Source organism: Anopheles coustani, chromosome 3 (genome assembly GCF_943734705.1).
Source record: "Anopheles coustani chromosome 3, idAnoCousDA_361_x.2, whole genome shotgun sequence".
Taxonomy (NCBI): domain Eukaryota; kingdom Metazoa; phylum Arthropoda; class Insecta; order Diptera; family Culicidae; genus Anopheles; species Anopheles coustani.
The window spans coordinates 34,560,908-34,575,674 of NC_071288.1; the positions used below are offsets into that span (position 1 = coordinate 34,560,908).

The following is a 14,767-nucleotide window of genomic DNA, read 5'->3' on the forward strand; positions in this document are numbered from 1 at the left end:
CATATTGCCAGCGACCTTCATTTATTACCAGAGAAGGTATCTGCCAGAGTAACCGGACTCATTCATTTCTGTTGACAACAAAAATAAACCCTGAAAACTCCATATAACCTTATTGTTTCGACGTAAAGCAGATGTCGTAAAATGTAACGTAACTTTTTTATTCACACGATCCATCGGAAGTACCCCCTTACCACTCGTAAATGCAGTTTTCAAATTGATTTCTAGTGACCGTTAATGAACGACCGAACGATGGGGAGTGAGGAGTATTAAAAATTATCGACCACTCTCGAGCAATTTTAATGCGATTTTTGATACGTGTTGTTTTTCTCCATTCGTTTCTTCGGCAAGCACTGCCTTCGAAATGCACTGCCCGATCGTTCAACCCACGGTTCGGAAAATATCGATAGACGGATCAGCGGAACCCGTTACATCTCGTTACAGACTGGAGTAGGGCAGCACTTCGTTATCGAAAACTGGTCACTCCTCGAAAACTCAATGGCAAAACTGAATGGAAATTCAAATAATTTGGCAGTTTTGTGAGTGGAGTCTTTCACAAAGATATAAACGAGATCAAGTCCATTAAAGTCTCGCCATCGATTTTTCCACCCTTGCCCGACGTCCATTATTGTTAATTAGTTTCCAACGGGTTACCAGTAAACTCTACAGGTGAGGGGAAACATTTTTTGAAATGGTTCAATTTTCACTTCATCAAAACGAACTGCGTTTGAAGGTGGTGTGATGTAAAAGGGTCTATGATGAGTAAGCTTTTAAAAATTAATATGTAATACTTTGACCATCGCAGGGTGTACAGCAATCAAATTATTACAACTTCTTTTTTACTTACTGTATGTGTGGGTAATAAAAAAACATCATCAAATAGTTTGTAGATATCTGAATTAAGAGTTAATCTTAATCATTATTTTATTCTACCATACACTATACAATATTTATAAAAACAGTCTTTATACAGCAACGATACCCAACGCGTTTGTACGATAACGTATGAGGACGTTATTCTCGATTCAACCATGGGTCGACCACAGCGCACATGTGCTAACGAATGATTAAGGAACTTTCTGGTTAATACCGCCCCCAGCGATACCGCCACCTGTGCCCATCGTCCCTAAAGGATTACCCATCATGCTGCCTCCACCACCGCCACCACCACTTCCACCTCCACCCACACCGTTGTGCTGCGGTATACCAGCTCCGTTTTGCTGTTGTTGCTGCTGCTGCTGTTGCTGCACCGCAGAAGTTGGCACGTTGACACTGCCGCTGTTGGGCCCATTGTTGCTGCTGCCGTTGTTGTTGCTGATGCCACTGCCAGCGCCATTACTGCCAGCTTGGTTGCCATTATTGTTGCCAGTGTTGGGCATGATCGATGACGGTTCGTTCGATAACAGTGTGCCCTGTACCCCGCCTCCGACGGGCTGTCCGCCCACAGCCAATCCCGTCAAGCTGGTCGTACCGAGGGCCGTCAATCTCGTGCGCCGCCGGGTGTAATGCTGCCACAGGAGGATCGCCTGATCGTCGATGAACTTGCAGCACTGGGCACTAACGATTTCGCGCCGAAAGTGCTCGTACTGCAGTAGATCCAAGAAGTACAGGCACATGGGAAACTTGAGATACTTTGCGTACTCCGGTTCCTTCCAGTACAGCAGATACTTGAGATAGTTAACAAAGGCAGCATCTTTGAAGTAGCCTCGCTGTGCCAAAACTGTAAGTAAATTGTACATAGTATACACTACCGACACAACCGCACGATCCGCTATACTTACAATGCAAGTAATTCGGATTTGCTAAGCATTGAACGAACTCCAGTTCGACCTGAAATCTGAGCTTCTGTGCATCTTCGGATTCAACGGGTACTGGAAACAAACGGAAAACGCATTAGCTAAAACGGAGACGATTTTTTTCATTCACTTCACACAACAGATATTTGGTATCGATTTAGGCACAATGGATTAAAGTATGGAAGGATTGTTTATCAAGAGTGATTGATATTCAAAAGTGTTTGCTTACTAAAACATTCATTAAACAATCCACTAAATATGCATGCCGACTAAATCTAAGTGCAGTAGCGAAAGGTGAGCCAATTGAAGCTAGTATTTTCTTTGGAGCTTGCGAACTGCAAGCCAAACTTTGCTGATGTATCAACAAACGGATGCCGATCGATTTAATAAAAGCAAGAAATGGGATAGAAGATAGAAGTAGAAAAAATAGAATATAACATAAAGTACTTACATTTACCCTTACCGACCATTTTATTAGCCATGTTTTTGTTTATGTTTGAGTATATTTATGTGTGCTTTAAATTTAACTTGTAAGGATTTTAGCTATTTTTTTTATGGCAAACGATTTAACGCCACGGGATACCTCGCTTCGTTCACGATCGACAGGCTAGGTGAGAGATTGCAAAACAAAGTAATAGTGGGACAACAGTGACCCTTGCAAGGGTGTTTGGGTGAATAAAACGTAGAACCGAGAATTCACGTAGTCACGAAAGTGTAGGGAAGAAAAACTGAGACATAAATTAAGAAACGAATGACAGTTACATTCGAAGCATAGGAATATTGAAGATGCAATTCTCTGTTCATTCACTTTCTGCTTCTTCACGCCGATCGTAAGCTAGGGGGCAGGAAAATGTTGGATATCATGGATCAATAGAGGGAGAAAAGAGAGAAAGAAAAAAACAAAAATAGGAGTTTATTATTTACAACATAATAAGAACGGTGCTAGAAAGGAAAGATACAATTTGGTGTAACGTGTAGGTATGTACAGTATTTCCGATGTGCCAAATAGGTCACGAGAACGTACGGTGAATTTTAGTTGTAAATGGAAATAGGATGACTCTACACAATCCGTCGGTAAGGACATTCAAGTGAGAATAGAACTTTAAAGGACGATATTTAACATTCTAGAACGCCGCTTTCACGCATAACAGTGTAAGACTATTCGCCGTATCTGCTTTAAAAGTAGGTGCACATATCAATGTAGAGAAATGCTTCTCGTTCATGGATCTACACATGATCGAGTAAGGAACAATTGTGCCACATTATCAAATGGTAACGAGGGTGCGTACTAATGAGGATTATTCGGAGCGTCCCAGTATCGGAAAAAATAGAAGTGCACGTTGAGAATCCTGTTCAGCATGTTCTATAAAAGAATATAGCGATAATTTGATTAAAAAAGAGTAACAACTATTCATAACCACATAAATACATCGAATCAACTAGTGCGAATTGTTCAAAGCAGGTAAGCCAGCTGTACCAGTATGCAGCGACCGCATGAGCCGGGTAGATTCGAAACGAGCTAACTTCACTAGCAGGCTATGCTGTGCTATGCACTTTTGCGGATGAAATTGCAACGAAACTAAAACGAACATGTACATATAGGGTAAAATATTGTCTGTGTGCATTATATAGGACCATCTAAACACAGAAAGGGAAAAAGGTGAGTTATGTTTCCCGCATACACAATCGTACTCACAACCGTATGGGTTCATCATAGGCATTCGCGACTGGCAATGCGCTATGAGCAAACCAACGCACTGATGATGTTCCGTGATTTGATCACAAGTTTATGGAAGAATTTCGAGCAAATTACAGAATTTCCATCGAAAAACTACAAACAGCATCCACTACTTTCCAGAGCACCTTCGTACGATTTGACGCGTCTTCGACTTTTTTTAATACATTTTGACAATCTCCGTTTGACGTTTCTCAAAATTCATCGCATAATCTAGTGGTGGGGTTAGGAGCTCCGAGTAGGAGCAAATTTCCTTTCTCTAAATCCTGGGTCCGAATAACTGCGTTTTCACACTGGTGGCATTGGTAAATGCAAACTGGGTGCCAACACAAAATTTTGACAGTCCAGTAAGATTGCCACGTCGCCAACCGATTTATGAGCGCCTGTCGCAGTCTTCCCGAATTACGGTTAATTCGCATTCTATCCCAGAATGAAATTTCATTAACTCTTGTAGTAACCCCCAAGTGGACCAAAGATGGACACATTTTAAATCCCATCTCCCTATTCCCGATATTGGAACAAATGTTACATAGTATCGCAGATCAAATAAACGTACAATCCCACTCGCTCCTGCACACTTAAAAATTTTTGACGGCCTCGGTTAATTTTATTGCCGAGACCGCTCGGCTGGAGCATACTTTGCTGATATCTCGGCTTAAAATCCACCTTTACCGAGAATCGGCATTGTAGTGAACCGAAAAATCAGCTAACCTTAGCAATTAACCGATTTTCGGCTGCAGTGTATGCCGAGCACCTCCGTTAAGAACCTTCTTACCGATTTCGGTTATCAAAGTAACCGAGATGTCGGCACTGTCACCTGTCATCTGTCATTCGCCTTCCGTCATACTTTATTTACGTCGTCGAAGTATGTTTATCAAGTACGAGCGTGAAACATTTTCTAAAACCGTGACCAACAAAAGTGATAAAATGGATAACATCCTAGACATCCTTAAGCAGGAGGATGTAAGATTATTCGACATTTGCTATAAGTATGGTTAAATCATAGATATTTGTCTTTTTAGGTTGTGACTCCCAGCCTCAAATGCTTTTTTTGCCAGGAAAAAGTGTGTGTATACGTAGAAAAGCTGCAACGGCTTATAAATATTCATATCCGGCAAGGACACTTCCACCCGGATAGTATTTTTTATGATTGCACTGTTGGAAAATGTCGCTGCTGTTATAAACATTTTATGTCTTTGAAAAGACATATAATTCAACAACATCCATCCCCAACACCAGACAGTTTAACTCCCGGCGATAAAGATGAATATTTACTGAAAAATGAACATATCGCCGTTATTATTATTCTAAAGATACTCACACAAAACCTTTTGAAAACTTCCGACGAACGAATTTGTTTTCGTTATGTGCAGTAAACTGCACAAATGATTGTTTTTAAAAATTACTGATATCTCGGTTATTCGTTACCGACAGACTCAGTTAAACACTCGAGCTGTCATTTTTTGTAACTAACCGAGGTGCTCGGTTAGAAAAGTTTAACCGAGAGCATTGCCGAGCGCTCAGCAGTGCGGATCTCGGCAACCAATAGCCGAGACTCGGCAAAAAATTTTAAGTGTGTGGATCAGGTTCCTACATTTTTAGCGCGATAAAACCGCATGCCGCGATCATACTAGAGTGCACCACACCAAAAAACTGCACCGCTCCATGAACGTACATCAAAAAAAAATATTCATCGTGATCAGATTCAAAAGCTCCCTGTAGGAATCTATGGAATCCAATCATCATGCTCCGACCTTCCATCTCTAGTGCGTGAATACCCAGGTAACCACGAGCTGTCATCTTTGGAACATTCAATGTTTATACCATGTGCGAGAGCGAGTGCGCACGACTCAAGGAAGCAATCCCATTGTGCCTCCCTTTCCACTGCACCACACAAATTTGTAAACAAATTCAGAAGCAACGTTGCAAGCTTCCAGCACTTCGGAAATTTGAATTTTGTTAAAAGTGGTGTCCATAGCTAGTGAAAATGGCAAACAAAAACAACTTTCTAGAGCAGCTTCAGCGTTCTGCTAGTTTGTACTAAGTGAATGCGAAAAGATTTGATCAGGAAAGCCAACATTCTTGTGGAACGGACCGTAAGTGTTTGTGCTTGTGCTGCTCCAAATGTGAATACGAAATTTAAATATATGATTATTTATTTCAGAAGCTCCTAGTACCAGTGTGGGTCAGCTAGAGATTGATGACGATTCTTTGATCGTCTTCGACCTAGTTAGTTCAGAAGAAGAAACCCGTTCCGGAGACGATCAGGCTCAAGACGAAGTCTCAAGAATCGATGGTGTACCGGATAACGTGAGCAGATTAGGTAGATTTAGTGGAAGTACTTCGAAGTAAGACAACGCGACGATGGAGGAATGTATAAGGTTTTTGGCAGTTGTTCAAAATCTGTTTCATTCGACTGTGATCATGATGTTAGATATTTTACGAGAGAATCAGCTGCCGAAGGACATGCTGTTTAGTTTGTCCAAACGATTCAGGTAAGATGATTGAAATATTAGTCGAATGGGCAAATACACGTATCGTGATGTTGAATTATTATTTATTTCTAGCAATGTGACTTTACCTGCTTCGATGTCTCTAAATTTAACTATCGATGGGTTGCCACTACACAGACAGATTCTTATGAACATCCATGAGCCTCGGTGGCAGTCTTCAGCGGCTCGACGAAGCCGCTAAGGGTCGAAGAGTTTCTAAGGCATGTGTGCAGGAGCTTAACGACCTTTTGGATTACGGAGCCATCATCAACGAAATGCAACATGAAATAAAAGTTCGTGCAATTATAGCTGCTGCTCTGGCACGAGCATTTATTAAAAGTAAGACTTTTTTTCTCTCTAATTGTTACTTTACTCATCTTTGTTACGTCCGTTTTCAGCTGTGACAAACTTCAATGGGAAACATGAAAGTTGTTAGTGTACTACCGAAGGCGAATATAAACCGAATTCGCACACATTAGTTTTTAAAGGGCGATCGTTACTCCATTTGAACCTACTGGCCCAAATGTTTGCCCCGGTTTGTTTGCCTCACTGAGTGGAACCAACATACAAGATACCAGGGAAATAAGCTACTAGCTAGCGGTCACCCAAGCAGATGAGGAGGGTCAACATCTATTTATACGTTTATCTCATACATTGGTGGAGTAAGTTTAAGAAATGATCAATCTATCGAAAGAATAATATAAACATGTAACATATATGTGCATCCAACACTCAAATTAAATACAAAATATTGAGTTTTCGTTCCATAACGACATCTATTCATTTTAATTTTAATTCAACACTGAAATAATTTTACAGATAAAAGAAATATCGATTATTTGTATACATAAACCCTAGAGGAACAAATAAACAAAATGGAAATCACAAAACCTATCTTGACAAAAAAACAATATCATATCATGAAGCTTTTTCAACAGGTGATGACTGACCACAGTCATTCCATGGAATAACGAAAAGCACCATTCGGTTCGAAAATTAGCCAAATCAATGAAACACACAATGAAAACGATGTTTCACCAAGTGATGCGCCGACATGAATCTCCACGGAAATACCCATAGCAAGCATCCAAATGTTGGTCCACAAGACGCACCTGGAAAACCATGATCAAAAAGAAATACTTAATCGTTTGGTGGCAGCACATAGTGAATCAAAGCAAAAGCAGTGCATCAGCGTACAGATACATACAGATACATTGCGGCTACTTTTACAGCCGACTGGTGCTTTTCGTTGTGCCAAGGAATAACTGTGGTCAGCCATCACCTGTTGAAAATGTTTGTTGATAGATATTGGCATTTAAGCTACCAATCGTCGAAGCGGAGCGTGGCTCATGTGATTTGGTGAGCCGACAACAACATACCTCTTCTTGTCCCAAGCAGTTCGAGCCTCAGAAGCAGCAAACACCAACACAAGTAAGTAACAATACTAGTTATAAAAAGATTTGAACCAAATGATCCATATTCCCCTCTAATAGGTTGGACAATAATAGTTGCAACTAAATGACAAGCGAGACCGGTGGAAATACAGCGGCTGATCCCAAAGAGTGGGAGATGCAAGATCGTCAAGTGGAACTACAAACTATTTTAAATTCACCGTTTTTTTTTATTTCATATCGCTATACTTTTTCACCGGGTTTAACCGTCGGTAAAAATGGCCGCCTCCATGAGTTGTCAAAACTCAAACGGCTGGGTTACACTTCCTAATGTAGCGGTTTATTGGAAGGTGGAAAAACGTTCTAAAGATCAGACAGAATGTTCCAAAGATGCTTGTCAATTGTTAGTTGGGTATACTAACTATAGTTCGTGAGTCATAAAGGCTTGGGGAGGAGTAGAGAATTGTAGAAGCAAAAACGCTGAATTCGTTGCAGTTGACAATTGGAAAGTTTATTGGCAATAGCAGAAAGGACGGACGGTGGATTTGTGCAGTAAAATGTGTTTCTGATGGAATGATCAGCATCCATCGAGTCTCAAGCCCGCGGAAGTCCCAACCAAAGCAGCACATCCGGGTGTGAAGTGATCCGAGTAGTAAACAAAGGATTTCGTTGTAAACTGGAGCTGCTTTGATCTCATCAGAGTTGTCGTCCGAGCAAAGCCATCGACAGCAAACGCAACATTTCCTCCCCAATAAGGGCATTCACCGAGGACCGAGAAGGACACCGCAGTGCAAAATGCCACCGTATCGATACCCCACCAACAACTTTACTTACGTCAGTTCCTGCGTAAAGTATATGATATTTTTACTGAATTTCATATTCTGGCTGTTCGGCGGGCTGCTCATTGGCATCGGATTTTACGCATTTGTTGACAAATGGCAGGCCACCGGGTTGATAAAGCTGGAAACGTTCTACGATATTATGCTGAACCTATCGCTGGTGATGATAATCGCAGGCGGAATAGTGTTCGTGGTCAGTCTCGCTGGTTGCCTTGGGGCGCTGCGCGAAAACACCTGCCTGCTAAAGTTCTACTCGCTCTGCCTGTTGATCTTTTTCCTGTGCGAAATGGCCATCGCCATCACGGCGTTCGTGTTTCCACATAAGGTGAACGCGGTGCTGGAGGAATCTTTCACGGACAAAATCATCACCACCTACCGGGATGACCCGGATCTGCAGAATCTCATCGATTTCGCCCAGCAAGAATTCCACTGTTGTGGGCTTAGCAACGAAGGCTACCTGGATTGGGGCAAGAATGAGTACTTCAACTGTTCGTCGCCGAGTGTGGAAAAGTGCGGTGTACCGTATAGCTGCTGCATCAACGCAACGGACATTAGCTCGGGCCTGGTAAACATTATGTGTGGCTACCACATCCAGCAGCAGTCGGTTGCTGCGGCAAGCAAGAAGATTTGGACCAACGGCTGCATCGAGATAGTGCGCGTGTGGGCCGAACGGAATCTGTACGTGATTGCTGGGATTGCCCTCGGAGCAGCCATTAGCCAGCTGTTCGTCATCTACCTGGCCAAAACGTTGGAAGGACAGATCGATCTGCAGAAAAGTAGCTGGTCATAGTGAATTTACGTTGGTTGGAGCGGCAGCGGTGGTGGAGGAGGCAGACCAGTTTGATCCACTGAAATGCAAGGACGTAAGAAAAAAAAGTAAGCGAAGGAATGAAAAAGATGAGGCGACCGAGAGCGAGTGAGAGAGATTAAAAGACGGAAAACTAAGCTTGAACGAGATACAATGGTGGTTGCGGAAGAAGTCTGCGCTTTAAGACGAAGTGGCCGTAAACCACCACATAATTTCCTTCGTTGTTCGTAGCATAAGGCATTGGTGAGAAATGTGCTCAGTGTGCATTGCTTAACGTTCGCCGCTTTCAAATTCCCCTACCATCTCCACTTGGCTGACTAGATTGATCGCGATGACGTTTTTTTTTGTACTAACAGCAGTAGCTCAGATGGTTGGCCACTCGTTGCACATTTCATTTGAATTGTGTGAAAATCGCGTGTGAATGATTTTTTTCAATTTCTACAATCTTTTTTCATTATTTCGCGAAGTTGTCAAAAAGCCAAGGTTAAATTTCATCTCAAAGTAAAGGGAACGGGAATAGCCGTGATAGCAGAGGTTTCCAGTTACCCTCTTAGATGATGAAATAGTCAAGTCTAAGGCATTTATAAAGCCAGTGGTATTTGCGTCAGACAACAATATTTTCACAAACAAACAATATCAGTATAAATGTGACTCACATCATTTCCATGATAAGGGTGCAAGTTTTCACTCAACCGCCCTTTTTAATCACTGCAGCTGTAACTCCCCGGTTGACAAAAATTGCAGCTGTCATGTAGTTACAGCAAGTTTTTCCATGGCAGATTGCTGGGAGTCTTGCTGGAACTAAATAGTAGCAGCAATAATTTAAATTTTTGTCAACCGGGTCATTTTCGATAGGATCCTTCGGACATTCGCGATCTTACTCGTACACTCATACTGCATTCCATTCCTCATCCTACATCCTGCACAACAACGACTGATATTTGCACAAAATGCAGATAGGACGATAACTTACGAAGCAACAACTAGGTTTTGGTCGTACGTAGGTGTAAACTAGACTGTTTATCCAAAACCTTTCACAGCCAGCAAGAATTTATGTAGAGTGAAAACTTTGTTTGGGATATTTTGTCTTTGGAGAGATTGGAGGTCGCAATCGTGTTCAGTCAAGAGTAGATATCATCAAATCTTACTTTTTATCTTCAAAGTAACGGGAACCGTGCGGAAGGGAGAAAACATGGGAAAGGATGGTTTCCGGTACTTCAAATCAAAATGATTCTCATTTTCAATCTCAACACTGTTTGCAAATACCGAATCCGAATATCCAAGCATAAAGCGTAGAAGATCGAATCAAACAACTCTATAAAACAAGCATTTCGTGATGTTTCTTCCGTATTATAATTAAAACGTAAATAGAAAAGAAACAGCGTATCTCAACTGTATAGTAGAGCTACTCAGTTCACTAGAAATTATTGTAATCAAGTTTTAGATAAGAGGCACGAAACATACGCAAACAGACGGAACGATATTGCGCTAATAAAGAAGCACAAGCGCGCCAATTCTATGTCATATATTTGTAAAGCTCAATAGAATTGTACTGATTAAGTATTTCAAGTGAATAAAGACAATGGAAATCGTGTCATAAAGAGAGGCTTATCATAATTTTGCAGGGGCAAAAGAATCATCATTAAAAACAAGTGTAGATAGAACAAACGGGTCTGCTTTTGTTTGGTGAAATATGTATTTATAAAACCATCCGATATATTTACTTCTTTCTATGACATCCTTTCTGGACTTTCCCTTTCATTGGATGATTTGTGATTTTATGAATCATCGTGCCGATTCAATCGAATTATGTTTTTCTCAATCGCATAAAATGTTGATATAAAAAAAATATTTTAACTTCGGTCTTACGGGCAAAAACATTCAGCGGATTAAAAAACCGAAACAATTACGAAAGTTGCAAAACCTGAGAAACTAATCGAGATTTGAAAATGTGAGCTTGAATCTAACGGTACATGTTTTGACTTAGTAAACGATGCCGTAAGTTTGTACAGAATATATTCCTGTGTAGCCAGCAAATACATATATTCACAATTCAGTAGCATCGTCAAGGATAGAGCTCTGAGACGGTATTTATTTGCTGCAGGTTTACTTAATTTTGTACCACGGTTCACAAGGATCTAAGAGAAATTGTATCCACCCGTTGACCGTCTGCAGCGGCCAATTATCTTTAATTACTATCGCCGTCTACGATAATCACGTTTTCGATCGTTGCTGCGGTTGTCGTGCTCATTTCGATAACGAGACTCATTGCCGCTGCGTGACTCGTTGCCGCTGCGAGACTCATTACGATAATTTTTGCGCCCGTATCGATCATCCCGCGAGTATGGATTTCTATGTTGGCGATCCTGGTGATTCATTTTCGTTCTGTACGAACTGTTGTGTTGACTATTGTCATCATAAGTTGGTAGATCGGCTCCAAGCATCTGTTGTCCCAGCTGCATCAACAATTCATGGGTGCAACCGTTGGAAACCAGTGCCGCAAGCATGTCGCTTTGCATCGGAGCGTTGTTCTGCTCTTCGAATATGAAGCTCGAGTTTCCATTAAACATAACTCCATTGTTATCCATTGGTTCCTGCTGATGGACCATGGGTCCATTGAACGTCTCGGTTGCGTTGAGTGGCGGATCGTCGTGAAAACGACCATTTCCCGATGAATACCTGAAGTTTTCTTTGGGTGGTGCAGCAGGACTTGGTCCATTTCTGTTTTTCTTGTGCAGCGTGAGTGGGCGTTTGAAAAGAGCCGAACCTTCGAAAATACGTATGGCGTACTCAACACTGCTGGCGTGAACGTACGTAATAAATGCATAGGATCGTTGTCGTTTATCGCTATCCCGTGGAATCTTTACATTTTCAACCGGCCCAGCCTGTTGGGAAGCATCCAAATTTAAAGTTACAATCCTTCTGCTCGGAAGAGTAACAAAAATTACTTACCTGAAGGCACAACTCGTACAGCAGGTCTTCAGTTACTTTTTCGCTCAGGTTACCACACCAAAGCGTTCTATCGTCTTCAGTCATTTTTAAAAGATTGCTGCGAAATTTTAACGACTTTAGTAACACCTCAAAATATTCGTATGATCTGTTCGACTCAGTTGTTTTTGTTAGCTTGCTTTTGAACAATTAATTCCTATGAATTTAAGAAAACTAGTGTTGGCAGAATCGGGATTCGGAAGATCCAAAGATTCGATCCCTAGACGGATTCTGAAGATTCGAATCCCATCTGACAGATTCTAAAGATTTGATTCGATTAGGATTCGAATCAGATTTGATTGGTTTGGGACTCGATTTGATTCGATTCTGACTTAATCCTAACTCGGGGTCCACACTACAGCGTGACGTCGCCTGACAGGAGCTGAACTCCATATAAAAAAAATCTTGCGCGTTTTTTTTCGCGCGAATCGCGCTAGATTTTTTTGCATGGAGTTCAGACCGACATTGATTTGTTTACATGATGATGATGAAACTCGGGTAAATCAGTTATTCTGCATATTCCCAAAAAGGACTAGATTGTTCGTGTTGTTTGAATACAATTTGAAGAATAATGTCAACTTTACTGATATTCTTATTTAAATCATTCATTGAATTAACCACATCATATGAAAAAATCGGCATTAGATGAGCGATATGATATGACGGATTGGGATTCGGGTTCGTAGATCCGGATCTTAGAATGGATTTGAATCGAAAGATTCGAATCCCTGTAGGGATTTAGTTTCCCCATCACTAAAAAAAAACTTCCGACGATCGAAATTGACAGCAGTGTTGCCCGAAAGTCCTTATTTTCATTATGACCAAGGTTAGTTTAGCAGGTAGTGTTTCAACCTTGGTTACAATTTGAAATAAAAGGGCTTTTCAAGAAACTTCGTTGAAAATAACATTTCGCCACCTTTTCAACGATCAAAGGAAACATTTCCGGCCATATTTCCAAAATTTTAACTTCGCACGATTTATATTTTTATTTGTCTTCTTTGGAAGCAAGAGCCTCAATCTATTTCGATGAGAAACTACTTTTAATTTAATGTAGTCATATCAGCATCATATACCAGCGGTAGAATAAAGTACTTTACAAAAATGTGAGAACTATCGTTGTTATCGATCATGACCTGCAGCTCAAGCAAACCCTCATTGTTCGTCCGTAGTGCTACTTTCGACGACAAGGCTAGCGTGCGCATAGCCAGCTTAAGGTGTTGAAATTTGTACCGATTACGGCTTGCCTCGGTGCAGTTGAATGTCACGAGCATATCACTACTATTTGTGATTTCTACACAGGCCTCCGAATGTAACTCCCCGAAAGTCTGAAATTTGAGGTGTGGAGCGTCGGGGGATATGATTATTTCGATATCGTCGCAATTGCGATCCATTTCACTGAGCAATAGGAAGAAATCCATCCCCTTGATGTTGATCTTGCTGACGATCTGTTGCTCATCGTCAACGTCGAGCTCCATGCAGTCGAACGGGTCCATGGTGCGCACTGAGCACTCCGTAATCAGATTATCATCACCATTCTGCTCCAGGATGACAATCAAAGGGGCTCCACTTCCCTTTTGAAGCATTTTAAGACTCGAATTATAATCCCCGGAAATGAACATACTCAAGCAGTCTGTGAACACTTTCAAGTTCAATCCGAATGGAATATTCAGCTCATTTGAGCCACCATCCATAGCTTGTGCATTGCCACGAGGATTTAATTTGAATTCGGAGAAACAGGCTCGTGTAATGTATGCTGATGCTTGTATGCTTTTGGCATCCTCTACCGTTACCTGGATGCCGTCGTTACTGAGGTACACCATTGCATTCTGAAACAATGGTAATGTTTAATGTAAATATTTAAAACATGTTTTTTTACAGACTTACATCGGCAAAGCTAACAGCCTTCAAGACATTATACAGCATCGAAAAATTGTTCAATACCGCCTGAAACTGGATTTGGCTAAACTGCGATTGGGTCACCATCTTTGGATTGTGAATGATCCCTTTACTAAACAAACGTTTTGTCCTTTGCATCAAAATCCCCGGTCCAGTTCTTGTGGTAGTAGCAATTGCTCGCTTTCTATTAGCGTCCTGAGGATACCCTAGATTTTAAGCAATCTTCTACTAATTGTTTCTTTAAAACAATTAATTTATCCTCTGGTATAGATTCGATTTGAATTCTGTTTAACACCAGTGCCAGCTTCGTCGCAAGTGCGTGTTTACAGGTCGGCTGACGCTTTTGTTGTAATACCCAGCCACGGAAGGATTCGCAGGCACAGAAGTTGATCGTTGGCAGAACTTTATAAACTGTAGCAAATTTCGATCCGGGCACCTCCGCCAAATTAGAGCTTCCGTCCGGCGTTTGGTAAAGTACAATCGGCTGCTTCCCGTAGACTAATGCGATAGCGCGTTCAAGCAGAGCACGTCCGAAAAGTGATTCCAGCTCCAACAAATGTATTTTATCGACTGTGAAGAAATAAAAATCAATAGAATTGAATTAAATTTTCATTTGATACCAAGTCAATATTCAAATATTGATCGAACAAACATATCTCCACATTGAAAATGGCCAAAACTGGACAAATTCTACACATTTTAGAAGTTTATTTTGAATTTCATTTTCATCACATTACCTAATTTTAATATTTAGAATTATTTCAGTTTGAAATACTTTTCCGTAGTACATACTCCACATACAAAAAACGCGATTTTGAAAATGTT

General features: G+C 41.1%; 5 protein-coding genes across 10 annotated transcripts in view; 1 reads left to right on the forward strand and 4 right to left on the reverse strand.

Moving 5' to 3' along the window:
- Positions 1–883: 883 nt before the first annotated feature.
- On the reverse strand, positions 884–3,683 carry LOC131259255 (mediator of RNA polymerase II transcription subunit 31). 5 transcript variants are annotated; one of them, XM_058260703.1, is made up of 5 exons: positions 3,490–3,683; positions 2,556–2,628; positions 2,245–2,400; positions 1,779–1,868; positions 884–1,717 (listed from the first exon to the last, which is right to left on the reverse strand). In XM_058260703.1, the coding sequence occupies exons 3-5, from the start codon at positions 2,273–2,275 to the stop codon at positions 1,065–1,067; spliced, it is 774 nt and encodes a 257-aa protein (XP_058116686.1). In that variant the 5' UTR covers positions 2,276–2,400; positions 2,556–2,628; positions 3,490–3,683; the 3' UTR covers positions 884–1,064. The 5 variants fall into 5 exon arrangements, with proteins under 5 accessions (XP_058116686.1, XP_058116685.1, XP_058116687.1 ...); XM_058260702.1 differs by having other exon boundaries at positions 2,245–2,628; positions 3,493–3,683; XM_058260704.1 differs by lacking the exon at positions 2,556–2,628.
- Positions 3,684–7,866: 4,183 nt separating this feature from the next.
- LOC131259254 (tetraspanin-33-like) lies at positions 7,867–10,653 on the forward strand. Its single transcript, XM_058260700.1, has one exon. The coding sequence runs from the start codon at positions 8,207–8,209 to the stop codon at positions 9,038–9,040; it is 834 nt and encodes a 277-aa protein (XP_058116683.1). The 5' UTR covers positions 7,867–8,206; the 3' UTR covers positions 9,041–10,653.
- Positions 10,654–10,721: 68 nt separating this feature from the next.
- LOC131259256 (RNA-binding protein 7) lies at positions 10,722–12,196 on the reverse strand. Its single transcript, XM_058260706.1, has 2 exons — positions 12,011–12,196; positions 10,722–11,943 (listed from the first exon to the last, which is right to left on the reverse strand). The coding sequence occupies exons 1-2, from the start codon at positions 12,092–12,094 to the stop codon at positions 11,254–11,256; spliced, it is 774 nt and encodes a 257-aa protein (XP_058116689.1). The 5' UTR covers positions 12,095–12,196; the 3' UTR covers positions 10,722–11,253.
- A 493-nt stretch (positions 12,197–12,689) lies between these two features.
- On the reverse strand, positions 12,690–14,211 carry LOC131259251 (cell cycle checkpoint protein RAD1). Its single transcript, XM_058260696.1, has 2 exons — positions 13,931–14,211; positions 12,690–13,872 (listed from the first exon to the last, which is right to left on the reverse strand). The coding sequence occupies exons 1-2, from the start codon at positions 14,078–14,080 to the stop codon at positions 13,087–13,089; spliced, it is 936 nt and encodes a 311-aa protein (XP_058116679.1). The 5' UTR covers positions 14,081–14,211; the 3' UTR covers positions 12,690–13,086.
- Positions 14,130–14,767, reverse strand: part of LOC131259260 (zinc finger SWIM domain-containing protein 7-like) — a 28,850-nt gene continuing 28,212 nt past the window's right edge. Inside the window, exon 2 of one of the 2 annotated variants that reach the window (XM_058260709.1) lies at positions 14,130–14,512. In XM_058260709.1, the coding sequence (XP_058116692.1) occupies positions 14,130–14,512 (383 nt within the window). The remainder of the gene's footprint in view (positions 14,513–14,767) is intronic. The other variant, XR_009178119.1, reaches the window with a different exon arrangement.